The 27596-nt window shown below is 53.7% G+C and overlaps 2 protein-coding genes across 2 annotated transcripts in view; one reads left to right on the top strand and one right to left on the bottom strand.

Annotated features, from left to right (window-relative positions):
* Positions 1–787: 787 nt before the first annotated feature.
* On the bottom strand, positions 788–1638 carry LOC137673673 (feather keratin Cos1-1/Cos1-3/Cos2-1-like). The gene is given in 3 exon segments (XM_068418632.1): positions 788–1123; positions 1503–1604; positions 1606–1638. Coding segments are annotated over 3 exon segments (471 nt in total).
* Positions 1639–27379: 25741 nt separating this feature from the next.
* Positions 27380–27596, top strand: part of LOC137673632 (M1-specific T cell receptor alpha chain-like) — a 242080-nt gene continuing 241863 nt past the window's right edge. The window contains exon 1 of the mRNA XM_068418557.1: positions 27380–27431. Within this exon, the coding sequence (XP_068274658.1) occupies positions 27380–27431 (52 nt within the window). The remainder of the gene's footprint in view (positions 27432–27596) is intronic.

The raw sequence follows: 27596 nt of genomic DNA, 5'->3' as shown, positions 1-27596 counted from the left end.
ATCTGCGGGACTCCTGACCTCCTCAGGGCCTCCCACTTCCCACATTTCCTCTCTGAAGGACAGCAGTTGTCAGGATTCCTGTTCACGTGATGTGCTCCAGGGTCAAGCAGAGTTGCAGCAAGGCAAGGACTGATGGCCATTGGCTGTGGAGTAACTAGAGTTGTCTTCCTCATCTTCAAGAGGCAGTGCCTGAAAGAGGTCTCTCTGCAGTGTGTCAAACCCTCCAACGCCTCTAGCAGTGATGAAGGATCCCCTGTGCCCCCACCTTATTCCCCTCCAAAGCAATGGATTTCTCCCTCAGCAGTCAGTGTGCAGATGAATGACAACCTAAGGGACACAGGCGGGTTGCAGCAAATTTTTAATGAGTCTAAAGAGAGAAATGAGGTCACTCCAAGTAGAGGCCCCCAGTGCAGGGAGGAGCAGGAGCAGCCAAGAATGTGTTTCCCATTTCCTGTGGCAGAGTTCCCACAGGGCATCTGTTGAGCTGCCCGGCAAAGGGAGACAGGCTAGCAGGTGCCTCCAGGCTGGTTTGTGGGGTCCTCACAGCGGGCGTTGAGGGGAGCACAGGACAGCAAAGAAAAGAGAGAAAAAGGGTGAGTGGAAGAGAGGAAAGGGAGACATTGGCCATGTTTTCATAGAGCGCAGATTGGCCTCTTCCAGAGTGCCCTTACAGGGCAAACCAGGGATGACCAGCTAGTCTGAAAACAATGGCATGAAGTTAGATCCTCTGTCCAACAGCATGTTCTGAGTTCCTGGGGATCCTTGTCTGAGGCCATTGCCAGCATCTTTAGCAGGGGGGGCATCTTCTGCCACAGTAGCGGCTGGAAATGCAGGAGAGGTCACAGCACCCAGAGTTGATGGGCACTCCATCACAGCTGAGGATGCTGCCAACAGCAGCAGAAGTGGAGGATCCCACAACAGTGTTCTGTGGGAAGGAGCTGAGGATGGGGCCGGGCAGGGTCACCACCACAGGAGAGGGCTGGATGACGACGGTGGAGTTCTGGCACTGCCTGACACAGGGCTCATTGCAGCTGTTGGCCAGCGGGGTCGGGCCGCAGGGCTGGCATGGAAAGCATGGCCGGCACTGCTTGTAGCAAGACATGTCTTGGGGCCTGAGGTGCACCTGGGAGAGAGGGCATGGAGGAAGAAAACATGGGAATGAGTAAGGAGCAGCCTGTCACCACAGCATGAGGGAGCCAAAGAACATTCACGGCCATGAGGTGGAGGCTGTGCAGAGGTGTATGAGGGCTTCTTGGCCTCATCCTTCCAGAGCCCAAAAGAGCCACCAGCTGTTCTATGGCTACTTCGTAGCCCCCAAGTCCAGAAGCCACCTCAGTACAGTCCCAGCTTCCCTCAATGTCTAACCTTCTTCCCACTTCCCTCTTGAGTGACATCTGGCCCCATGACCTGGCATAGAAAAAAGCTGGTGTCAGCTGAGAGGTCCATTGAAGTGAGACCTCCTCTTTGAGAAAGCAGAGAAGGAGAAGGGGCTTCAAACTCACCTGACTCCCAAGGAGAAGGAGGCAAGAGAAGTGGATGGGAGAGCGAGGAGCTGGGCTGGCTTTTATCATGGACCTTTACTGCTCCAGGCTGCTAGAGTCATCCCTTGTAGAGGTGATTATTTTCTGACAAGCTCATCTTGAATGCAAAACATCCCGGCTAATGCTGGGCTGTGTTCTGGCTTCCTCAATTGCTGTCTTTTCATTTCCTGCTTTATGCCAGGCACATTCCCCAGTGAAGGCATCTTTTGCATGAGAGGATGAGAGGCCCAAGCATTTCCGGAGCAAAACACATCAGCATGGGCAGAGGACTCATCTCACATGCTGGAAGAGTCCAGTAGAAGACACTCAAGATAGACTAAAGAGCTGGCTCAGACAACACACAGACACACACACCCCACACACCTCCCCTAAACCTTTAGTCATCTAGAGTTATTTGAGAAGACTCAAGATAACCAAAGAGGAGTTGTCTACACTGTCCAGGGCCACCACACAAGTCGTGGACTTGACAGGAACATCTGCTGCAAGTTCTGTTTCCAAGGATTCAGCATGGCTGAGGGAACACTGACCTATGCTTGGTGAGAGCAGGAGGTGCAGCTGATGACAGCAGCTCATTCATCACAGCTTGAGCTCATTCATCCACACAAAAGCCCTTTCCCTGCTCTCTGTCTGTCCCTGAGTACCGTGGACACAGATATGGGCTTTAGCCATGGGATTGAGGTGCTTGTAGGCTCTGGTGGGACAGCCTGTGGGTTCTCCTCTGATCATATGGTGAAGCAAGCCATGCACACGTGACCATGTAGGCAGGCCCTGCTGTGAGCTTATGCTAGCTGGGGGGTTCAGAGGCCAGGATCGGTCAGTTGCAGGAACAGTGTGTCCAGAAAGATGATTCATCCACTTCACCATGCACATCTGCTTTGGGATGGGATAAGTCCTGTGTGTGAGCTGATGTCTCTTCACTGACTGTGGGAAGAGTGTGTGGAGTCTGTTAGAGTGGGTACAGAGACGGTGACTGAAATTATAGGGGGGTTGGAACATGTCTCCTATGAAGAAAGAGTGATAGAGGTGCGGTTGTTCAGCCTGGAGAGGAGAAGGCCCTGGACAGACCTTCTTGCAGCCTTTCCATACTTAAAGGGGACTTATAAGAAAGTGAAGGAGAGAGATTTGACCAGGACCTGTAGTGAGAGGACAAGGGGTGATGGCTTCAAACTGAAAGAGGGTAGATTTAGATTGCTATAAGGAAAAAATTCTTTACGATGAGAGTGATGAGACACTGGAAGAGGTTGCTCAGATATGTTGTGGATGCCCCATCATTGGAAGTGCTCAAGGTCAGGTTAGATGGGACTTTGAGCAACCTGATGTAGTGAGAGGTGTCCTTTCCCATGGCAGGAGGGGTTGCACTAGATATTCTTTCAAGGTTGCTTCCAACACAAACCATTCTATGATTCTATTATTCTATGAATTATGTTGGTAATAAAGATGGTTCTGTGAGGTCCTTCCTTCCACAGCAGTGAGTTTGGGCTGAAAGAGCCAAAGGATGTCTTTGGAATCTGAGTTGGTCCCCCGGGGCTGGAAGGGATCTTCATCCATTTTACTCACAACCTCTTCACTACCTGTATTTACTAAGACTGAGATGCAAAGCATGACACAGAAGTCAGAAGAGGATCCTTCTCCCTTGAGAGCTCGTTTGGGCACTGTGCATGGCAGGAGCAGGGTGAGGTAGCACTCAGCAGCTTTGGCTTCTGTCCCCATGGGACCTTCTTGGAAGAGTGAGGAGTACTGGTCAGGGATGGAATGTGTTTGGCAAGGTGAGGCAAGAGTGTCTTTGCAAATACCTGCTAAACCGGGAAGGAGGAGTTTAAAGTAGGTATGGAGGGGGAGGTCTACCATAGATTGAAGAGCAGGGATGTCACAAGGGGTAGAAGAGGTATGCATGGGGGACAGGATGGCAGGGGAGGCTCTCACACTTCCCCTGTGGCACAAGTGGTGGTGAAGTTACATGTCTGCTGCACACCTCCTGCTCAAGAACTGAAGGCAGATGAAGCCTTCTTCAGACAGCTGGGGAAAGCCTCACAGTCACAGGCCCTGGTACTCATGGGTGACTTTTACCGTCTCAGTATCTGTTGCAGGAGGAAAATGGCTGGGCACAAGAAAAACAAGACATGTCTGGGGCCTATGGAAGACAAACTTTTGATGCAGGCAATCCATGAAGGGACTAGGGGAGAGGCTGTGTTGGTCCTGCTACTCACAAATGAGGAAGAACTGTTGGATGATGTAGAGTTCAAGGGCAGCCTTGCCTGCAGTGACCAGGAGACTACAGAGCTTAAGACCCTCAGAAAACTAACCAAGACAAACAGGACGACTACTGCCCTAGACTTCAGAAGAGCACATCTGAGTCTCATCAGGGACCTACCTGCTTGGCAGGATGCCATGGGAAACTGCCCTGGAGCACAGAAGGTGCATGGAGAGCTATCCAACCTTCAAGGACAGACTCCTCAGAGCACAAGGATGGTCCTCTGCAATGTGCAGAAAGGTGAGTCAGGAAAAGAAAAATCACAGCTGGAGTGGAAACTTGAGAGGGGGGTGAAGGGAATCAGGAAAAGTATCTCTGATCCTATTGGCAGCAAAAGGAAGGCTAGGTAGATCTGGGCTCTTTGTTGGGTGAGGAAGGCCATCTAGTGACAAATGGCAGGGAAAAGGCTGATGCACTCGCTGCCTATTTCTCCTCAGTTTTTACTGGTATGGGTTCTCCTCAGGCCTACCACATCCCTGAGCCTCCCTGCAGGCTCTCTGGGAATGCAGCAGCACCCACAGAACAAGAAGAAAGAGCTAAAGCACTCTTACTACCATTTGGACATACACAAGTTCAAGAAATCAACTTGGATGCATCCAAGGGTGTTCAAGGAGCTGACTGCACAGTCTCTACTCAGTCTCTGGAAGGAAGACAACAAATCCTCTCGGAAGCCTTTTCTAAACTCATGAAAGGCAAGGAGATGGCTGGGAGCAGCTGACATGAGATTACTGAGAGCAAATCATGCCTGACCAACCTCATTGCTTTCTATGAGGAGGTGACTGGCACTGTGGGGAAGGGGAGGGGCACTGACTGTGGTGGACCTTGACTGTAGCAAGACCTTCGACATACCTTCATGGGTGCACACACATGCACACCTATACGCACACAGAGGTACGCACACTCACAGGCATGCACACAGACATATGTGTGCTGTTGGCAAATTTTTATTGTACCCCTAGAGTCAAATTAAACACATGTTTTTGCTTAGATATAAAAAAAAAGAAACCCACTAAATGATCAATGAATTGGACAGAGTGCAACCACCATAGGAGTATTTCTATAAGGAATCTGCAAAGTTGCTCCAGGAGGTGATCCCTTATGTACGCTGGCACCAGCACCAATCCTGTGAGCAGTTGCATGTGGCATCTCAGCATGGCATTGGGTCTAGCCACCAGCACTAGCTTTGCTGCCCAAAGGTGGCCACTGAGCATTCACATTCCAGGATTGCTACAAGACAAAGCTGTTGCTGTTTCTTATCTCATCACCAAGGGAAACTGCACTCTCTTACAGGGACTCCTTCTGTCTCTGACATTCCTCCTGACAGACACTTTAACCCCTTCTGCATTTGGTTCTTCTTGCCCTCCATGGCAGATCCCACCTTGGTCACAAATTACCACTGCTGAGCAGGTACAATTTGAACTTCCCCTTCAGTGCACACACAAATTCACACACATGGACACAACCAAACACGTGAGTTTACATGCACCCAAAGAGCAGCTCATAAGTGTGCACTTATCAAGAGGTGTGTACAAGAGCAAATGCAAGGTCCTACACGTGGGTTGGGGCAAACCCAAGCACAAATGCAGGCTGGGCAGAGAAGGGATTGAGAGCAGACCTGGGGAGAAGGACTTGGGAGTGATGGTTGGTGAGAAGCTCAACATGAGCTGGCAATGTGTGCTTGCAGCACAGAAAGCCAACTGTATCCTGGACTCCATCGAAAGCAGCATGACCAGCAGGTCAAGGGAGGTGATTCTCCCTCTCTGCTCTCATGAGACCCCACCCAGAGTACCGCATCCAGCTCTGGGACCCCCAACAGAAGAAGGACATGGAGCTGTTGGAACGAGTCCAGAGGAGGCCACGAAAATGATCAGAGGGCTGGAGCATCTCTCTTATGAAGACAGGCTGAGAGGGTTGGGGCTGTTCAGCCTGAAGAAGAGAAGGCTCTGGGGACACCTTCTAGCAGCCTTGCAGTACCTGAAGGGGACCTGCAGTAAAGCTGGAGAGGGACTTTTTACAAGGGCAAGTAGTGATAGGATGAGGGATGATGGTTTTAAACAGAAAGAAGGGAGATTTAGATTAGATACTAGGAAGAAATTCTTTCCTGTGAGGGTGGTGAGACACTGGACTGGGTTGCCCAGAGAAGTTGTGGATGCTCCCTCCCTGGCAGTGTTCAAGGCCAGGTTGGATGGGGCTTGGAGCAGCCTGGTCTAGTGGAAGATGTCCCTGTCCATGGCACGGGGGGTTGGAACTAGATGAGCCTTAAGGTCCCTTACAACCCAAACCATTCTATGATTCTATGAAACATCTTTCCAGAGAAACCCATGTCCATACCAACATGCACAGCCACCCCCCCATACCAGCATGTACATACAGATTTGTAAAGACAAATGCTGACACACATGCATGGTCCTGTACGCATGCACTTGCATACAGATATACGTGCATGCTCCTCTACACAGATGTACACACATAGGAGCACACATCTGCACACACTTATGCCCACATGATTACGTATATGCAGACCAGTCACACACATTCACGCTCTCCTGCATGAAGGCATGCGTGTGCTAAAACACATGGACACAATTGCCCAAACACACACACAGAGAATATTTGTGCACACCCATGTTTCCATGTGCTTTACCACAGGCACACACATGTACATGTGAATGGACACATGAACGCAGCCAGATGAACGTGTACATGAGCATGATCATGTATACACACCACTGAGAGCCAGAACTCCCGATACCAGCTCCCAGCCCCTCTAGGCAAGTTCTTCAGACCCTACAGTCATGGCAATGAATCAGTCACTGGCCAGCCCCATCAGCTTTAGTGAACTCAAGGGTTTGGCAGTGGTTCAATAAGCTCTTTTCTCACTGTAAGACAGAGACAAACCACAGTGGAGTCAAAGCTGTCATGGCCTTTCCAGACATTGAGCCTCTCCACATCTCAAGTCTGTGTGTGAAGGGTAATATAAAAACTAGAGAACATCTGCATTGTCACAGCCCCGCAAAAAAATTCCCCTATTACAAGGAAAAGGAAAACAATCCTGCAGCTCCTGCCTGATCTTGTTGATCTCCTCAAGGGTCTGGGGCCAGCCCCTGCCCTTGCAAAGGGAGCGGTGCCACAGTGACACACTCATGGGGCAGCAGAAGGGTGTGTGTCTGGGACAAGCCAGACTCCCCTCAGGCTACAGACACTGAGGCTGGGACATCAGAAGTGATGTAGCAGTGAACCTGTCTCTAGACTCACTTTAAGGCAAATACCCTCTCTTCAAAAGGCAGAGAAATGCAGAAGCAACATTAATTTACAGAGCAGCTGAAAGAATAGTTTGGCTGCCCTGTGAATATTCACGCATTCTTTTTATTTATTTCCCAGTTATAATTGCTGTGCTGGCCTATTTCTTCTTGTGTTTTGCATGCAGGTGCAGGTGGTGTAATTGCCTGTGGTGAGAGGGAGCTGCCTGCAGCCTCCTCTGTTAACCTTGAGCTGGCTGCAGCCAAGGTTCCGATATGCAAAAGAGATTCTGCACAGAATAATACAAGAGTAAGGACAAGGTATGTGGTTAACCTGGGAAGGAATTGGTAGTGAAGGGGCTGCAGGGATGGCTTCTGTGAGAAGACTCCAGAAGCTGCCCCTATGTCGGACAGAGCCAGTAACAGCCAGCTCCAAGAGGGACCTGCTGCTGGCCAAAGCTGAGCCAATCAGCAGCATTGGTAGTGCCTCTGTGATAACATATTTAAGAAAGGGTGATAGCCGGTGTGCAGAATCCAGGAGAGAAGAGTGAGAAAAGGAGAAATAACTCTGCAGACACCAAGGTGAGTGAAGCAGGAGGGGGAGGAGGTGTTCCAGATATTGGAGCAGATATTCCCCTGCAGCCATGGAGAAGACAATGGTGATGCAGCTTGTTCCCTTGCAGCTCGTGAAGGTCCACGATGGAGCAGACATACACCCTGCAGCCCATGAAGGACCTCATGCCACAGTAGGTGGAGATGCTCTGAAGGAAGCTGCAGCCCACAGAGAACTCACACTGGAGCAGGCTCCTGAGAGACACTGTGGCCCATGGAGAGCAGCCTAAGCTGGAGCAGGTTTTCTAGCAGGAGCTGTGGTCATGTGGAGGACTCACAGTGGAGCAGTCCATTCCTGAAGGACTGCAGCCCATGGAAAGGACCTATGCTGGAGGAGTTCATGAAGAACTGTGGGAAAGACCCCACACTGAAGCAGGGGAAAAGCATGAACAGGAAGGAGCAGTAGAGAAAATATATTATGAACTGACTGCAATCCCTACTCCCGGTCCCTTTGTGCTACTCGGATGTAGGAGGTAGAGAAGTTGGGAGTGAAGCTGAGCCCAAGAAGAAAAGAGCGCTGGGGGGAAGGCTGCTCCAGTCAGGATACAACATTCCATGCAGATCCTGCCCATGAAAGGGTTACCCCGCTTTGATCAGTCAAGATTTTAGAGGATTTTCTTAAAATCAAACGGCTCTGTTCATCACTTCTGCTGTCAAACACAAAGGATGTTCACATGAGAACCTCTTCCTGCACTTCTAGATCCAGGCACGTGCACCCAGGTAGTGCAGTCACTGGCACCGAGCAGGAGCTGCCTACAGGCTCATAAGTTACAATCGAGTGGCTGAGTTTGTCCTCTGGCCAAGGGATCTGTGCAGCACAACACGGGCCTGAAGGCCAAGCTCTGCATGTAGCACAGCACAGCAGAGGCCAGGGCCTCCTCAGCTTACATGGATCACTAACTCCTTGATATATGTTGATCTTTGGGTGAGGGTGACGGCACCCTGCCCGTTGTTTCCTTCATGTGGACAAATACCATCTCCTGAACCTGCTCAGAGCAGCTTTCACATCCTTGTAAATCAAGGGGTTGAGCAGGGGAGTAAGAACGATGTCAAGAACAGTCACTGCTCTGCCTAGTGACCCTTTTGAGGGGGCTCCCATGTAGGTGAAGACACCTGGGCCATAGAAACAGGCCACAGCAGTGAACTGGGAAGCACAGGCTGAGACAGCTCAGTGCCTGCCTTCTGCAAAGCAGAGCCACATCATGATTTGAATCACCATTAAGAAACAAACCATCCTCTGGTCACAATGCCCTTAGGTTGTAGTGTAAAACGGGCAGGGATCCTGTGCCCCTTTCTACCTTTCCAAGATCTCCTCAGTTGAGCAGCCAAACTAGAGGTCATGCCAAGAGCCAGTAGCAGTGCTCTGACAGTGCTTTGGCAAAAGGGCTTACTTGTCTGTCAGAAGAAATGCCATCCCTCCCTCTACTGCAAGGACAATTGCAGATGCTGTCATCATTGTGAAGGACCTGCGGTACCTTCTGCGTATTATTACAAGATTTAATGCTGTAGGGTTAGGAAGTCCAACTGTGCTGCTGTTGATGATGATCATTACGAATATGACAAGGGAAAATTATTTCAGACAGGCAAGTGAAATGCCCTTATAAAGCTTTTGGCCTTCAGTCATTCTGAGCTATGCTTCATGAGCCATAATTCCCTCTCGATGCAGGACATGGGTGTGGGGATTTCCATCCTTTCACTTGTACAATTTTGTCAAGACATCTGAATTTTCATGCAGGAAATAGGATATGAGACTGTAGTAGCTGCCAAGAGACATTTCCACCGATCAGAAGGGATGAGATTTACATGTAAAAATATCCTCTTCCCCCGGAGTTTCAGCCAGTTCCTGAGCACAAGCTCTCTGGAGGGAACAATGAAGCAGTCAAGAGCTCTGTGCTCGCTTGCAGCTCTCTTGGGAAGTGCACCCAGGACCCTTGTCCTTGCTGATCCTCATGTTCTCCTGCATGCCCTGTGTCAGAGCACTTTGATCTCCCTCAGAAATACACTGTTTCACTCTCCCCATTTCTGTGCCGACTGCCCTCAGCTCTCACATGCTCAGCTCCAATTTCCAGCCTCGACACATTCAGCAGCATGGGAGACTTTTCCCTGCCACTCCTGCCCGTGCCTGCTGGCCATGGCCCCTAGATTGGGTGTTGGAGGGGAGAGGAAGGTGGAGCAGCAGCTACAGGCCATCCCAGGGGCTGTTCCCTGCATTACCACTCTTGCCATTCTGCAATGAAAAGCACCTTCTGGAGCCCCAGACCCATCCCCTGTCACCCCAACACGGCCTCAGCCATAGCAAGAGGAACACCCTTCCTCAAGAGCTCATGGGGCTGCTGAGCCCTCAGGGTCTCCTGCTTTCTGGCCATTTGTGAGCAGGGACACAACATGGTCACTTCCAGCAAAGCAGCCAGGGATGCTGCCTCAGCTCCAAGGGATGGTGCCCAAAACAAGAGCCAGTGCAGGGTGTCTCAAACTCCCATTTCTCTGTGAATTGAGAGAGGTCTCCTTGTGCCCTCACCCCCTTCCACCCTTCTCCTCTGGCATCTTGGGGAGTGTTCACAGAGAGAAGGACCACATGGAGGCGAGGCTCAAATGAAGCAGAACTTTAATGAAATAAAAGAGGGAAACAAAGTCACTCCAAGTGGAGGCCAGCAGTGCAGGAATCCCCAGAGGCAGCCAAGAGTCTGCAGTCCTTGGCTCAGAAGAAGTTGCTGCATGATGTTTGTGTGGCTGCCTCCTAGAGGGAGAAGAGGCAGATGGTCCCCACCAGGCTGGCCTTGGGGGAACCTTGTTGCCACAGGGGACCGAAGCAAACAATGAAAAGGGAAAGAAAGGCAAAGCCATTCAGCTATGCTGAAAACACATCCAGAATCTTGATCCTTTGACCAGCACCATGTTCTGAGTTCCTCATGGTGTCTTCCTGGCGCTTTCCCAGCATGTTTTTCAGGGAAGGTACCTTCAGCCATAGTAGCGGCTGGAAATGCCAGAGAGGTCACAGCACCCAGAGTTGATGGGCACTCCATCACAGCTGAGGATGCGGCCAACAGCTGCAGAGGTGGAGGAGCCCACAACAGTGTTCTGTGGGAAGGAGCTGAGGATGGGGCCAGGCAGGGTCACCACCACAGGAGAGGGCTCGATGACAACGGTGGAGTTCTGGCACTGCCTGACACAGGGCTCATTGCAGCTGTTGGCCAGTGGGGTCGGGCCACAGGGCCGGCATGGCAGGCACTGGTTGTAGCAGGACATGGCTCAAGGGTGGAGGTACACCTGGGAGAGAAGCAGGGAGGAAAAAGAGCACAAGGGTGTGTGAGGAGCAGCCTGGTTACCCTGTCACAAAGGAGCCAAGAGCCCTACTGATTTGACAGATGGAGGCTCTGCCAGGACACACACCATTGTCATCACCCATTAAAGAGCAGTCCGACCCAGAGAGACCCTCTCTTAATTCATGAACCAAAAGCCCTCTCAGCCACATCCCAGCCTCTCTCTAAGCAGACCTTGTCACCGCTTCTCTCTCCTGTGGCAAGATGCTCCAAGACCCAGTACAAGACAGAGCCAGTATCACCTCAGAAGGCCATCATGAAGGGATCTCACTTTGGAAGAGAAGGAGATGGGGCTTCACACTCACCTGGTTCCCAATGAGAAGGAGCCTCTCTCTGGGTGTCCTTGTGTGTCCCTCATCAGGGGGGAATGTGCTGCTCATGGCAGGGACACTTTCCACTGCTCTCTCCATGAGCACCACAAAACAGCAAATTCCCCGGGTCAGAAGGAGCCTGAGTGCAGCTGAGTGGTCACGGCACCAGCCTCCTAGAGATCTTTCCAGGGAAGAGGCACTGAAATGCAGCTCCTCCCTCCTGAGACCTCCTATTCCTGCCCCTCCAGGAAAGCCAAAGAACTGAGGACTCCTTTGGACTTGAGCCCACAAGGACCTTCATGCCCCACACTGGAATCTCAGTCTGAGTGTCCAGCAACTGCCTCTGGGAGGAAAGGTACACTGGAATCGAGACCGCATCCACCCTCCACAGCCTGCTGCTCTCCTGCAGTCATGCCCAGAACAGACCCTCTTTCTGACAAGGGCTGTGCACAGAGGGTAAATGCCATTTGCCCTCCGGAAGCTCTGTCTGCCTGGGCTTAGGTCCAGCTTGGAGACAGTGCAGCTGTCGAGGGCTTTACCCCTTCCCTTTAGTGACCTCAGGGAGATCAGTGCCAGGGAGCTGTGCTGGGAGAGCTCAGCCAGGGCTGGTTCCCCGCTCTGTGGAGCTGCTTCTGAGCTGAGGCTCTAGTGTAGCCGAGGGCCAAGCTCATTGCTTCCTCATGAGGTGATGGGCACTGTGGAGAAGGGAAGGGCAGGGGAGGTGTGCACCTAGAATTTAGCAAGACCTTTGACAGCTTCTCAAATACTTCCTTTATGACCAAATCAGTGATAAATGGGTTCAGTGATAAGGTGGGTGGAAAATTGTCTGGACTACCAGGCTCAGAGAGTTGTGATCTTGGTTCAAAGCCCAGATGGCTGACACTTATTAGTGGGGTCTAGCAGTAGGGATCAGCAGTAGGACCAACACTGTTTAATGTTTTCATGAAGGCCATGAGCAGGTGGAAGTGAGGAACTACCAGCAAGTCTGTAGATAACACCCAGCGAGGGGAATGGGCCGTTAACTGTCAGACACGGCTCCTGTTCAGAGGACCTGGACAGGCTGACTGGAACCTCATGAAGGTCAAAAAGAGTAAGGGCAAGGTTTTGCATGTGACGGAGGAACCAACCTTGCAGCTGGCAAGGCTGAGGACTGACTGCCTAGGAATCAGATCCACAGAAAAGGATGTGGGGTTTTAGGAGACACACAGCTGAACATGGGACCAGAGTGTGCCCTTGCAGCAAACAGGATGAAAGCCATCCTGAGCTGTGTTAGTCAAAGCATTACCAGCAGGTCCAGGAAAGTGACCCTGCCCCTCTGGCCCACTATGGGACCACGTCTGGAGTACTGTGTCCAGGTTGGGGCTCCCTGGTCCAAGAAGAATTTCGACATAGTGAAGTGCATTCAACAAAGGCCACCAAGCCTATTAGGGGGCTGATAAACATGAAGTGTGAGGAGAGTGTGAGAGAACTGGGCCTGCTCGTCTTAGAGAAGAGATGTCTCAGAGGAGACCTTCTTGCTTTCTACAAGTGCCTAATCAGAGGAGACAGAAGATGGACGTACAATCTGGTCCAGCTGAGAGGGAGTCACTTCTTGAAGCAGAGGCAATGGAAGGCAGCTGAAACATGGAGGAATCTGATGAAGCAATAGGCTAACAGAAATAAGGAGAGCTGGAATGGGTTTCCCAGGGAGCTTGTGCAATCTCCATTGTGGGAGGTGTTGAAGGCTGGACTGAGTGTGATCTTGAGCAACGTGATCTAATGGGATCTGTTGTGAGTGGGGGTTAATGCTCACACCCCTTTGCCACCACACAACTTTATGGCATTATGCTCTGAGTGCAGAGGCAGCTGAAGGGAGGCTCTCAGCCTCCTCACTCCCACCCACTGCAAATCCCTGGCTGCTGTTTGCAGCCCCTGAGCTGGGACACAGCTCTGGGAAGATGCTCCATCTGCTGGCTCAAGGCCCTGCAGCTGTCCCAGGCTGCAGCGGGCACTGTGCAGGCTTCTTCTGGCTGGGGAGTCCTTGCTGGAGGCCGGGGAGAGTCCAGGTGCCAGGAGACAACCTCGTGCCCGTGCAGAGCCACCGGGCAGTGTGAGGCCGGGCGAGAGCCCGAGCGGCGGCGGCGCAGGGCTGAGCCCCGGGGCGGAGCTGTCGGGATGCGGCGGAGAGGAGCGGAGGCGGCGGAGAGGAGGCGGCGCGGGCGGAGCAGAGAGCCGGGGCTGGCGGGGGGCAGCGAGGCGCGGGCGGCGGAGCGGCGGGATGCGGCGGTGCCGGGGCGCAGGGCTGGCGGGGCTGGCCGCGGTGCTGCTGGGTGCGCGGGGCTGGCGGGGGTGCGTGGGGGCTGGCACGGGGGCTGCGAGGGGTCGGGGCTGAGCCTGGGGGGGCCCTGCACGTGTCTCGGGGCTGCCGTCCCCTCGGGCTTCTTCACGGACCTCTGGCCCCGAACCATCCTCCCGTCCATTCCTCCCTCTGCTCCATCCCACATTCCCTCAGAAAACCCATCGCTCTGTTCTTTGTCCAGCCCTCCCTGTTTCCTTCCTTTCCTCTCTGTCTTTCCGTATAACTTATGCAGTCATTCTTTCTCCCTTGCTACATTCTTTATTTCCTTATCCCACTTTTTTCTTCATGACTCCACCCTTCCACCCATCCTTCATGCATTCATCTCTCCACCGACTATTAATGGACACGTCTGCTAGTGAACGTGTTAACACCCTCTGGAAACTCTTCTGCTCATAATCTCTGTATGTTCCTCAGTGCTTCTGCGGGATTTGTTCTGGGAAACAGCAGCGGCAGAAAGAATTTTTGAGGTTTTTTTTCTTCTTTGTCTTCTCGGCAGTGGCTGCGGGCAGAGCCCAGGTGCAGCAGGAACCGTCGGCAGAGACCACCGAGGGCACCGGCATCACCATCAACTGCTCACACCCCAACCTACAGATCAGCGACTACATCTCCTGGTACCGTCAGCTCCCGGGACGAGGCCCCGCATTCATCGCGTTCGGTCACAAAGGGTCCAAAGAGGTGGCGGAGCCGTCGGGGCGGCTGTCGGTGGCGGCAGACCGCCGCTCCAGCGCCCTGTGGCTCGGCCGGCCCCGGCGCGGGGACGCGGCGGTGTATTACTGCGCCCTGGGAGACACGGGGAGAGGAGCCGGGGCTGCGGCCGGGCACGAACCGCCGCGGGCGGGGCCGGACGTGTGTGTCGGCGGCGGGGGCACAGCGCCGGCCGGGCCCGCCAGGGGGCGCTGCCGCTCCGCCCGCCGGGGCCGCCTCGCCCCGCCCGGCCCCGCCCGGCCCCGCGCCCCGGGCCGCTTCCCCCGCTCCACCGGCACCGGCCCCGACGAGGCCCCGCAGCCCCCGCACCCCGCAGCCCCGGGAGCTGCCCCCGACGCGGCGCCGGAGCCGCCCACCGGCCACAAACCTTCTCCCGCCGCTCAGCCCCGCTCCCCCCCGCGCTCCCCCCGGGCCGCAGACAGAAATCCCCGCGACACGGGCCACAGCGGGACAGGAATGGCGAGCGGAGCGGTGTCGGTGTCCGGCGGTGCCCGGCAAGGAGCGGTTGCAGCCGCCGGCCCCGCGGGCTCCCGGCGAGGAGCAGCGCCTTTGTGCTGTGCCCGGGGAGGCGGGCAGCAGAGATCCTCCTGCCCACGGGCAGCCGGGCAGCCCTCGCTCCTGCCGCAGGGACCGGCCATTGCTGCCGCCCAACGGGCAGGGGCTGGGCATCTCCTGCACCCCACTGACATCGCCAGGCCCTGGTAGAACAGAGACCCAACTGATTCGGTGCTAATAGAAGCCGTTGCTTTGAAAGCACAACCAGAAGCGGTTTCTTGCTGGTGTAAACAGGCTCAGATACACAATTACACACTGAGTCCTCCAGCTCCACACGCCGCTTCTGCCGTGCTCCTGTTGGTGTTGGAAACGCATCCTGTAGAGCCAGCAGTTCTACCTCAGCACCAACATGAGAGGGAGATCCTGATTGTCACAGACGCCTTCAAGTGTTTCCCACAGTGGCTGGTGTTTGGGACATGGAGCTTGTTGCACAAAACTCCCCTTAACCTCAGACTGAGAGCCTTTGGTGTTGAAGTCCAGGAGACAGGAGAGAGCCTTGAGCTGGGCACTTGTTGAAAGACGCATCTGAGACTCCTCAGGAGTGAGCCACAAAGAGATCTGCTAAGTTGCCGTATGGGTCTGAAGGTATGAGGTGAGAGCTGGAAGGGGGCATCTTGGCGTGGGGTCCTGGGCCCAGCCAGTCCCCAGTGGGGCCTGTGTGGCTGCAGGAGCTGACACAACTGTGAAAGTCCATGTTCACAGGCTTCAGAGGCAGAGAGGAAAGGCTCAGCCCTCTTCCCTGCCTCAGCTGGGGACTCTTATGGCAGCTCTAGTTGTATTCCAAGGGAATGTCCTGGCAGGTTTGCAGTCACTGAAGAGCAATGGCCAACCTACTGTCCTTCTGCCATGACCTCAACTGAACAAGAGGACCCTGAAGGCCTTGTGGGAGGAGGGTTATGAATGGGGGCTGCTGTGCTAACAACCTGCTTCCTGCAGTCCCTGCCAACTGTGAGAGCAAAGGGCCCTGGGTGTGAAGTGGCAGAGGAGCCCTGCTCCAGGCAGCAGACAGCAGAAGACATTAAAACCAAGTAGCCCTTTTGCTTGCCTGGGTATTGGGGTTCTGGGCCCAGGGTGGCACAAGCAGCTGGAGGTGGTGGGTAATGTGAGTAGGTGAAGGGACACAGAGGGACTGCCTGTGCAGCAGAGAGCTGTGTTGCCATGTCCTCTCCCTGCCAGAGTGAGGGAATGTGTCTGTCCCTGTGCAGCTGGTTTCTGCAGCAGATGCTCCTTACAGAGACGTTTCTCTTCAGATTCCTCCTCTATGGCCAGAGGTGAAGGGAGAGAGTGTGTGACAGCTGGGTCCAGGCACTTCAGTGTGTGCCTGGTCCTCTCCCCATGCAGACAGTCCCAGGGACAGGGTGGACATGGGTGGGTGCAGCGCTGCCTTCTCCATCTCCTGCAGAGCTGGGTGCAGACCTGTGCAGCTGGCTAGGTGGTTGGTGTCAGGAGAAGTTCCCAAGGGATGCCTGTCCCTTTGATGGACAGTACTGAAACCCTGAGTCTGTTATCTCTCTGAAGAGCCTTCTTGTGGTAGAGGCTGGGGGACAGACCCAAAGAGGCCTGCCTGGAGCAGCAGGGAGAGAGTTTTGCTCCACCCTCTGGGCTGTGCTTTGGAGGCCGCTTTGATGTGGCAGAGGCAGAAGAAGAGGTGAAGTTGCAAGCATCAAGTCCCTCATGCTGGCAGGTCCCTGGGCACCCCATGAAGGAAGAGCGTGACATGGTCCTGATTTTTCTGGCAGCACTGGTGGGACTGGCAGAATTTGGTGAGATGAAACTTTCAGGTTGGGGAGAATGAGGCAAGAGTTTGCAGAGCTGGTGGTGGAAGGGAGGAGGAGGGGCGAGTCCTGAGTCCCTGGGGGACCTGGGAGTGTTTCTGTAGGGAGAGCAGGGGCTGTGATGGGTGCAGCAAATGATGTCGGAGATGTCAGGAATAATGGACATCAAAGGAGGAATAAGGCCTCACCTTACATTTACACATACGGAATATTCCTGAATGAGCTGCTAATGCATATGAAGCCTGAAACACAGAAAGATGCTATGGAACAAAGTGTTGCACCATATAGAGCTTCTCTCCTAGATGTGTTGGGTACAACACTACCAGTCTCTGTAGGGCTGGTCATAAACCTTGTGGGACAAACAGAGAAGGCTGACTTGATGCAAGAAGAGCTGAAATGCCATGCAAGGACAGGGCAAGGGCAGAGGATGTGGTGTGTCATATGGAGGAACTGTTCTAGCATGAAGAAGTGGTCAGAGGTGGGAGAGGAACAGCTCATGTCTTCTGCTGTTGAAGGAGACCCCCCTACAGTTAACATAGCTCAGAGGCAGATACGGAGAGAATCAGTGGCCTGAAAGACCAGTGAGTATGGCTGAAAAGTGGGATGATCTGGGGGAGTGAGGAGTGGAAAGAACCTGCAGAAAGAAGTGTGCAGGGAAAAACAGCTTTTCACAGGCTTGGAAAAGCTGATGAATTCATAGACGGACAGGTACACAGGCAGGCAAAGCTGAAAGTCTTTTCTGGCTTTACAGGTCATGCCCAAAAGGACTCTGTGCTCCAGTTCCCAGCAGAAACGACCACCCAGGTGGGACACAGCACAACTCTGCGCTGCAATTTCTCCACCAGCTATTCCATGTCCTACATCTTCTGGTACCAGCAGCGCCAGACACAGTCCCCTCAAATGCTACTGAGGGTGGACAAATGGAAACCTCAAGTGGATTCAGGCAGGTTCTCCTCCGTGCTGTCTGTGGAGACCTCCCAGGTGCTTCTGCATGTAAGAGATGCCGAGCTCCAGGACAGTGCTGCCTATTTCTGTGCACTGAGCCCACACTGGTGCCCACAGCTTGCAGCACTGCACAGAAATGTGGGGGTGCTCTGAGAAGCAGTTCCCTCCCTGCCACTGCTTGCATGTAGCTCTGAGCTCAGCCTGCCCAGCAGCAGCACCTGTGGGCTGTGGTGGGGCTGGGCCTCTGCCTCCCCAGCCTGTGCTGCTGTGAAGCACCTGCCAGTGTGACACTTACAGCTGTGTCTAGATCCAGAGTGTTTGATGATGGAAAGGGTCCAAGAAACCTGACTTGGAGGCTACACCATAAAGAAGCCAAACGAGGCTTGGAAATGCCCACTGCTTAAACTCACTGGTACACCGGAGTGAGTACTGAAGAAAAGTAACCTGTCAGCTCGTCTTCTTGTTCCCTTTCCCTGTGCCTCCACTGATGGTCACAGCTGGAGAACGAAGCTTGTGGTAGGAGGCACAATTGCCCTTATGGTTTTGCCACGTGGCCATAGTAGCCCAAGGAGGGAAGAGCCCTTCCTTGTCCTGCATGTGGGCATCAGCACGAGAAAAAGACCCATCAGCCAGACACTGGGCGAGATTCTCTGCTCAAATTCTTCCTGTACTTATCCACTGCCAGAGAATGGTCCCACTCTTTTTCATGTGTTTTCTCCTTCTCAGGAAAATCACCAGTGCTCGGCTGGGAGGAACCCCTATGGCCCTGAGTCCATGCTGGTTTCTCTGTCCAACAGCTGGTAATCACATCTCAGTGATCTTGTTTCCTCCCTTAGGCAACAGGAATGGTTCTGGGGACCTGTTCTCAGGCAACCCCACCACAGCACTGGATCTGGAAGCTCAGCTGGAGGGTGCTGACTTTCCAGCTGGATCCCACCCTGTGCTTTGGGGTCTGTTGCTCATGAAGCACCATCCAGTTCACCTGAGAAAGCCTAGAGTGCTTGATTGTTGTCCTGCTGCTGTCCCAGGATGGCCTGCCTCTTGCAAGTGACGTGGGTCTGCTCTGCCAGCGCTGGTGGAGTCTTTGCACGCCCCTATTTATCTCAGCGGGCTCTAGGCAGCGTTGATGGGGAACTGATGGCAGCCCTCAGTGTCCTGCACTCCACTGTGTCTAGGGTCCCTTGGGCATTTCATGTCCTGCTTTTGGTTGCTCTGCAGGGCTGCAGAGGGCTTCAACACTGCCCAGGCACAATTCTCCCCACATCACAAGGAATGACAAGCAGTGGTGGCTACCTGAGGACGGATCCAGGCTCAGGCTCTTTCTCCAGCCTCAGTGGGCTGTCCCAGGGGTTTTCCCAAATGGCCTTGAGAAAGAGAGCACAGCTGACAAGGGTGGGCATCAGGAGGAACACCACTGCTTCCAGAAGAGACTCTCCATTGCTGAAGCCCCAAAAAGAGTTCCCATATTATGAGTAAAAAGAAATAAAATCCTGCAGCAACAGAAGCTCCCACCTGACCTCATTGATCTCAAGGGACTGGGGCCAGCTCCTGCCCTTGCAAAGGGAGCGGTGCCACAGTGACACACTCATGGGGCAGCAGAAGGGTGTGTGTCTGGGACAAGCCAGACTCCCCTCAGGCTACAGACACTGAGGCTGGGACATCAGAAGTGATGTAGCAGTGAACCTGTCTCTAGACTCACTTTAAGGCAAATACCCTCTCTTCAAAAGGCAGAGAAATGCAGAAGCAACATTAATTTACAGAGCAGCTGAAAGAATAGTTTGGCTGCCCTGTGAATATTCATACATTCTTTTTATTTATTTCCCAGTTATAATTGCTGTGCTGGCCTGTTTCTTCTTGTGTTTTGCATGCAGGTGCAGGTGGTGTAATTGCCTGTGGTGAGAGGGAGCTGCCTGCAGCCTCCTCTGTTAACCTTGAGCTGGCTGCAGCCAAGGTTCCGATATGCAAAAGAGATTCTGCACAGAATAATACAAGAGTAAGGACAAGGTATGTGGTTAACCTGGGAAGGAATTGGTAGTGAAGGGGCTGCAGGGATGGCTTCTGTGAGAAGACTCCAGAAGCTGCCCCCATGTCAGACAGTAACAACCAGCTCCAAGATGGACCCACTGCTGGCCAAAGCTGAGCCAATCAGCAGCATTGGTAGTGCCTCTGTGATAACATATTTAAGGAAGGGTGATAGGCGGTGTGCAGAATCCAGGAGAGAAGAGTGAGAGAAAGTGAGAGAAATAACTCTGCAGACACCAAGGTGAGTGAAGCAGGAGGGGGAGGAGGTGCTGCAGGCACCTGGCAGCCAGACAATGTCAACCCACCACAGACAGACAAAGCAAAGAGAGCAAGCACAGAACAGCAGTGATGTTATGGCTGGAAGCAGCAGACGTGTCCTGTCCCCCTATTCACATGCCCGATAAAACAGTGGTGGTGCAGAGATGGCTAAACAGGCCCATGCCCTGTGTGTTGCAGAACACAAGGAGGAGCTTTGGTGTGGCTGGAGGGCAGGGGGAGTCCAGCCCTTCATGCTTGTTGCTGCATGGCATGCAGTGAGGGGAAGCAGTCATGTTGGGCTCCACATACTCTTTCTGCATGAGATAAAACAAAGGAATGATTTTCATGGGCAACTTGGAAGTGGGGGTGTCTCCTCTAGTACCCTGAATACAGCCATTAGCTCTGCATGCTCACTGCTGTCCCACCCATCTTGCTGAGCTGGAGGAAAGGTTGCAGCCTCCCACCACCTCCCTCCCTTAACATATCTGGCAGGTCTAGGTCTGTGAAGTAGGCACAGAGTGGCTGCTCAGCGCTGGGATGTTAGTGTGGTGGGGCTTTCTGAGCCCAGACACTGCTTGACAGCTCCAGGTGAGGGTTCGTTGTGTCCGTCAAGCCTATTTGGGCTGTTTTTCTACACTGATTTTGTGGGGACATGGCTTTGCCTGCATGGAAATATATCATTCCCATTTGGCAGCTGTTCTTTCTACAGACTCATTTCCCAGCTGTGGTCTCGTGTAGTCTCCCCAACATTTCCCCAGTGCCTCCTCAACATCCTGCTGGGTAGGTGCAGTCAGCAGGTTGTCACCAGCGTAAGGGGACAGCTCACACCTTGGGGACAGGCTGCACTCCTCCCAGTGCTGGGTCACAGTCCCCTGGGAAGGCAGGGGGCTGTGCCCATACCCCTCAGGCAGCACAGCAGACGCACATCAGGGACAGCCGTGCCCAAAGGCCAGGAACCTACAGTCCTACAGCAGGACCCAGCCGCTTTCTTTACAGGCCAACCTGGGTTCTTGAAAGGCAAATGTGTCCGCTGGAACAAGCCCAGCTTCTAACAACATTTTACTACTTGCAGAGGCGTCAGCGTGCCCTGGGGCAGCCAGTCCTGCTCTGAGGCAACAGTCCTGGAGAGAGGGACGTGCATAATGTGGGGGGCACAATCCTCCCCACTGAGAGCTGAGCAGACATGGAAGGAATAGTTCCCCCCCCCTGGATATTAAAAGACTTTCCTGCTAATGGCTCATGGCCTGTGTTATGTATTGGTGTACTCTCGAAGCCCACCCCAAGCACTCCTACAAGCAGAACATAAGGGCTGTGTTCATTCCCACCCGTGCCCGTCCCTGTCCCCATCCCTGTCCCCGTGCTGAAGAGGGAACATCCCTTCCCTGGGCTTGTTTGCAGAGAAGGGGGGATGCCACCCCCTGTGCCCCTGCCCCATGGCCCCACCCCACCATTTCCTGCCCAGACCCCTTTGAGCTGCTGCGCCTGCGTCTCACATGGGGCCACTGCTTCATCTCCAAACATCCCCATGTCCACTTCAAGCACAGTAGTAACAACCAAACACAGCATGAGTTTTCCTTGCCTTTTCCTTGCCCTACCCTGTGTTTCTTGAAACACGTTAATACTTCAGGTGGGCTGGGTTTTTGACCCCCATAAGAAAGGCACCAGACTCTGTAAAGTATCATTTAAAATGACATTTCTTAGACTAGACTAAGACTATGAAGGAAGAGAAGGCAGTAGAGATGATCCTACATTCTTCAGATGCTAGGAGCCCCATGCTATGTCCTGTCAAATGGGCGGCTCCAATAAGGGCACAGGATGCCACAAAGATCCTGTCCATGAAAGGGTCACCCCATTTTGGTCAGTCAAATTTTTAGAGGATTTTCATAGAACAAAACAGCTCTATTCATCACTTCTGCCATTAAACACGAAGGAAGTTCACATGAGAACTTCTTCCTGCACTTCTAGATCCAGGCAAGTGCACCCAGGTAGTGCAATCACTGGCACCGAGCAGGAGCTGCCTACAGGCTCATCGGTTACAATCGAGTGGCTGAGTTTGTCCTCTGGCCAAGGGATCTGTACAGCACAACACGGGCCTGAAGGCCAAGCTCTGCATGTAGCACAGCACAGCAGAGGCCAGGGCCTCCTCAGCTTACATGGATCACTAACTCCTTGATGTACAATGATGTTTGGGTGAGGGTGATGGCACCCTGCTCATTGTTTCCTTCATGTGGACAAATACCATCTCCTGAACCTGCTCAGAGCAGCTTTCACATCCTTGTAAATCAAGGGGTAGAGCAGGGGAGTAAGAACGATGTCAAGAACAGTCACTGCTCTGCCTAGTGACCCTTTTGAGGGGGCTCCCATGTAGGTGAAGACACCTGGGCCATAGAAACAGGCCACAGCAGTGAACTGGGAAGCACAGGCTGAGACAGCTCAGTGCCTGCCTTTCGCAAAGCGGAGCCACAGCATGATTTGAATCACCATTAAGAAACAAACCATCCTCAGGTCACAATGCCCTTAGGTTGTAGTGTAAAACGGGCAGGGATCCTGTGCCCCTTTCTACCTTTCCAAGATTGCCTCAGCTGAGCAGCCAAACTAGAGGTCATGTCAAGAGCCAGGAGCAGTGCTCTGACAGTGCTTTGGCAAAAGGGCTTATTTGACTGTCAGAAGAAATGCCATCCCTCCCTCTACTGCAAGGACAATTGCAGATGCTGTCATCATTGTGAAGGACCTGCGGTACCTTCTGCGTATTACAAGATTTAATAGAGTAGGGTTAGGAAGTCCAACTGTGCTGCTGTTGATGATGATAATTAACAATATGACAAGGGAAAAATTATTTCAGACAGGCAAGTGAAATGCCCTTATAAAGCTTTTGGCCTTCAGTCATTCTGAGCTATGCTTCATGAGCCATAATTCCCTCTCGATGCAGGACATGGGTGTGGGGATTTCCATCCTTTCACTTGTACAATTTTGTCAAGACATCTGAATTTTCATGCAGGAAATAGGATATGAGACTGTAGTAGCTGCCAAGAGACATTTCCACCAATCAGAAGGGATGAGATTTACATGTAAAAATATCCTCTTCCCCCGGAGTTTCAGCCAGTTCCTGAGCACAAGCTCTCTGGAGGGAACAATGAAGCAGTCAAGAGCTCGTGCTCGCTTGCAGCTCTCTTGGGAAGTGCACCCAGGACCCTTGTCCTTGCTGATCCTCATGTTCTCCTGCATGCCCTGTGTCAGAGCACTTTGATCTCCCTCAGAAATACACTGTTTCACTCTCCCCATTTCTGTGCCGACTGCCCTCAGCTCTCACGTGCTCAGCTCCAATTTCCAGCCTCGACGCATTCAGCAGCATGGGAGACTTTTCCCTGCCACTCCTGCCCGCGCCTGCTGGCCATGGGCCCTAGATTGGGTGGTTGAGGGGAGAGGAAGGTGGAGCCACCCCAAGGGTTGTTCCCTGCATTACCACTCTTGCCACCCCAACACTGCTTCAGCCATAGCAAGAGGAACATCCTTCCTCAAGAGCTCATGGGGCTGCTGAGCCCTCAGGGTCTCCTGCCTTTCTGGGCATTTGTGAGCAGAGACACAACAAGGCAAGGCCTGATGGTCACTTGCAGCAAAGCAGCCAGGGATGACTGCCTCAGCTCCAAGGGATGGTGCCCAAACCAGGAGCCACTGCAGGGTCTTTCAAACTCCCATTTCTCTGTGAATTGAGCAAGTTCTCCTTGTGTCCTCACCCCCTTCCACCCTTCTCCTCTGGCATCTTGGGGAGTGTTCACAGAGAGAAGGACCACATGGAGGCCAGGCTCAAATGAAGCAGAACTTTAATGAAATAAAAGAGGGAAACAAAGTCACTCCAAGTGGAGGCCAGCAGTGCAGGAATCCCCAGAGGCAGCCAAGAATCCGCAGTCCTTGACTCAGAAGAAGTTGCTGCATGATGTTTGTGTGGCTGCCTCCTAGAGGGAGAAGAGGCAGATGGTCCCCACCAGGCTGGCCTTGGGGGAACCTTGTTGCCAAGGGGAACTGAAGCAAAAAAAGAAAAGGGAAAGAAAGGCAAAGCCATTCAGCTATGCTGAAAACACATCCAGAATCTTGATCCTTTGCCCAGCACCATGTTCTGAGTTCCTCGTGGTGTTTCCCTGGGGCTTTCCCAGCATGTTTTTCAGGGAAGGTACCTTCTGCCATAGTAGCGGCTGGAAATGCCAGAGAGGTCACAGCACCCAGAGTTGATGGGCACTCCATCACAGCTGAGGATGCGGCCAACAGCTGCAGAGGTGGAGGAGCCCACAACAGTGTTCTGTGGGAAGGAGCTGAGGATGGGGCCAGGCAGAGTCACCACCACAGGAGAGGGCTCGATGACAACGGTGGAGTTCTGGCACTGCCTGACACAGGGCTCGTTGCAGCTGTTGGCCAGTGGGGTCGGGCCACAGGGCCGGCATGGCAGGCACTGGTCGTAGCAGGACATGGCTCAAGGGTGGAGGTGAACCTGGGAGAGAAGCAGGGAGGAAACAGAGCACAAGGGTGTGAGGAGCAGCCTGGTTACCCTGTCACAAAGGAGCCAAGAGCCCTACTGATTTGGCAGATGGAGGCTCTGCCAGGACACACACCATTGTCATCACCCTATAAAGAGCAGCCTGTCCTAGAGAGACCCTCTCTTAATTCATAAACCAAAAGCCCTCTCAGCCACATCCCAGCCGCTCTCTAAGCAGACCTTCTCACCGCGTCTCTCTACCGTGGCAAGATGCTCCAAGACCCAGCACAAGACAGAGCCAGTATCACCTCAGAAGGCCATCATGGAGAGATCTCACTTTGGAAGAGGTGGAGACGGGGCTTCACACTCACCTGGTTCCCAATGAGAAGGAGGCAAGAGAAAGGGATGAGAGAGCAGGGACTGGGGCTGCCTTTTATACCTCCCCTTCATGGCCGCAGGACCAGAGTCACCCTTTGCAGAGGTAGCAATTTTCTGACAAGCTCATCTCGAATGCAAACCATCACAGCTAATGATATGGGCCATGCTTTTCTTTCCAACACTGCTGCCTTTTCATTTCCAGGTTTGGGCCATGCCCATTCCCCAAAGAAGGCTTCTTCTGAACACTGGGATGAAAGGCCCCAGGATTTCCAGGGCAGGAATGCAGCAGTGCTGGCAGAAGACTCAGCTCAAGCGCTGGACGTGACCAGAGCAGGCAAGTGACATCAGCCTGGGTCACTTTTTGGGGCTGTTTGAAGTGTTGTTCTCAGGAAGAAGCTCCAGCAATCCTCAGCTGGATGTCATGGGCTACTGTGCATTAGGACGTGCCATGTTCTTCCCTTTCCCACCCTCCTCAGCTCACCCCTATGGTCACTTGTTGTTGCCTCCCCAGGTGTATGCGTTGTGCTCCTAGGTTTTGACTCCATCCTGCCTAACACTGCCCAGTCCCCACGAGAGCTCAGCAGAGTCCATGGTCTGTTGTGTTCCTATGTGTGTTCTTGTCTCGTGTGTACTTGTAAGCAGCCAGGTTTGTGTGGATGCACGTGCGAGCACAGATTTGTGTATAATTCCATGCCAGTGTGCATGAGCCTCTGTGTGTGTGTCCCTCATCGGGGGGAATGTGCTGCTCATGGCAGGGACACTCTCCACTGCTCTCTCTCTGAGCACCACAGAGCAGCAAATTCCCCAGGTCAGAAGGAGCCTGAGTGCAGCTGAGTGGTCACGGCACCAGCCTCCTAGAGATCTTTCCAGGGAAGAGGCACTGAAATGCAGCTCCTGCCTCCTGAGACCTCCTATTCCTGCCCCTCCAGGAAAGCCAAAGAACTGATGACTCCTTTGGACTTGAGCCCACAAGGACCTTCATGCCCCACACTGGAATATCAGTCTGAGTGTCCAGCAACTGCCTCTGGGAGGAAAGGTACACTGGAATCGAGACCGCATCCACCCTCCACAGCCTGCTGCTCTCCTGCAGTCATGCCCAGAACAGACCCTCTTTCTGACAAGGGCTGTGCACAGAGGGTAAATGCCATTTGCCCTCCGGAAGGTCTGTCTGCCTGGGCTCAGGTCCAGCTTAGAGACAGTGCAGCTGTCGAGGGCTTTACCCCTTCCCTTTAGTGACCTCAGGGAGATCAGTGCCACGGAGCTGTGCTGGGAGAGCTCAGCCAGGGCTGGTTCCCCGCTCTGTGGAGCTGCTTCTGAGCTGAGGCTCTAGTGTAGCCGAGGGCCAAGCTCATTGCTTTCTCATGAGGTGATGGGCACTGTGGAGAAGGGAAGGGCAGGGGAGGTGTGCACCTAGAACTTAGCAAGACCTTTCACAGCCTCTATTGTACTTCCTTTATGACCAAATCAGTGATAAATGGGTTCAGTGATAAGGTGGGTGGAAAATTGTCTGGACTACCAGGCTCAGAGAGTTGTGATCTTGGTTCAAAGCCCAGATGAATAACACTTATTAGTGGGGTCTAGCAGTAGGGATTAGCAGTAGGACCAACACTGTTTAATGTTTTCATGAAGGCCATGAGCAGTGGGAAGTGGGGATCTGCCAGCAAGTCTGTGGATAACACCCAGCGAGGGGAAGGGGCCGTTAACTCTGTCAGACACGGCTCCTGTTCAGAGGACCTGGACAGGCTGACTGGAACCTCATGAAGGTCAAAAAGAGTAAGGGCAAGGTTTTGCATGTGATGGAGCAACCAGCCCATGCAGTCATGTGGGCTGGGGGCTGGCTCCCTAAGGAGGTGCACAGAAAAGTGTGTGCATCTCTGGTCCAGCTGACAGGGAGTCACTTCTTGGAGTAGAGGCAATGGATGACAGCTGAGACATGGAGGAATTTGATGAAGCAACAGACTAACAGAAATAAGGAGAGCTGGAATGGGTTTCCCAGGGAGCTTGTGCAATCTCCATGCTGGGAGGTGTTAAAGGTGGCACAAAATGTGACCTTGAGCAAATGGGATCTCTTATGAGTGGAGGGTTCATATCAATGCCCTCTGGAGGTTCCTTCTAAACTACATTCTGACTCTGTGATTCCCCACCACCCCGGCCCTCCCTGACCCCTGCACGCCCGTGGGCACATCTGTCCTCACACTGCCTTTGCAACAACAAGACTTTATGGCATTATGCTCTGAGTGCAGAGGCAGCTGAAGGGAGGCTCTCAGCCTCCTCACTCCCACCCACTGCAAATCCCTGGCTGCTGTTTGCAGCCCCTGAGCTGGGACACAGCTCTGGGAAGATGCTCCATCTCGTGGCTCAAGGCCCTGCAGCTGTCCCAGGCTGCAGCGGGCACTGTGCAGGCTTCTTCTGGCTGGGGAGTCCTTGCTGGAGGCCGGGGAGAGTCCAGGTGCCAGGAGACAACCTTGTGCCCGTGCAGAGCCACCGGGCAGTGTGAGGCCGGGCGAGAGCCCGAGCGGCGGCGGCGCAGGGCTGAGCCCCGGGGCGGAGCTGTCGGGATGCGGCGGAGAGGAGCGGAGGCGGCGGAGAGGAGGCGGCGCGGGCGGAGCAGAGAGCCGGGGCTGGCGGGGGGCAGCGAGGCGCGGGCGGCGGAGCGGCGGGATGCGGCGGTGCCGGGGCGCAGGGCTGGCGGGGCTGGCCGCGGTGCTGCTGGGTGCGCGGGGCTGGCGGGGGTGCCCGGGGGCCGGGCCGGGGCTGCGAGGGGTCGGGGCTGAGCCTGGGTGGGCCCTGCACGTGTCTCGGGGCTGCCGTCCCCTCGGGCTTCTTCACGGACCTCTGGCCCCGAACCATCCTCCCGTCCATTCCTCCCTCTGCTCCA

The sequence above is a fragment of the Nyctibius grandis genome, chromosome 26 (genome assembly GCF_013368605.1).
Source record: "Nyctibius grandis isolate bNycGra1 chromosome 26, bNycGra1.pri, whole genome shotgun sequence".
Classification (NCBI taxonomy): Eukaryota; Metazoa; Chordata; class Aves; order Nyctibiiformes; family Nyctibiidae; genus Nyctibius; species Nyctibius grandis.
Note: the sequence above shows the minus strand (reverse complement) of the source record. Positions and strands in the feature narration are given on the sequence as shown.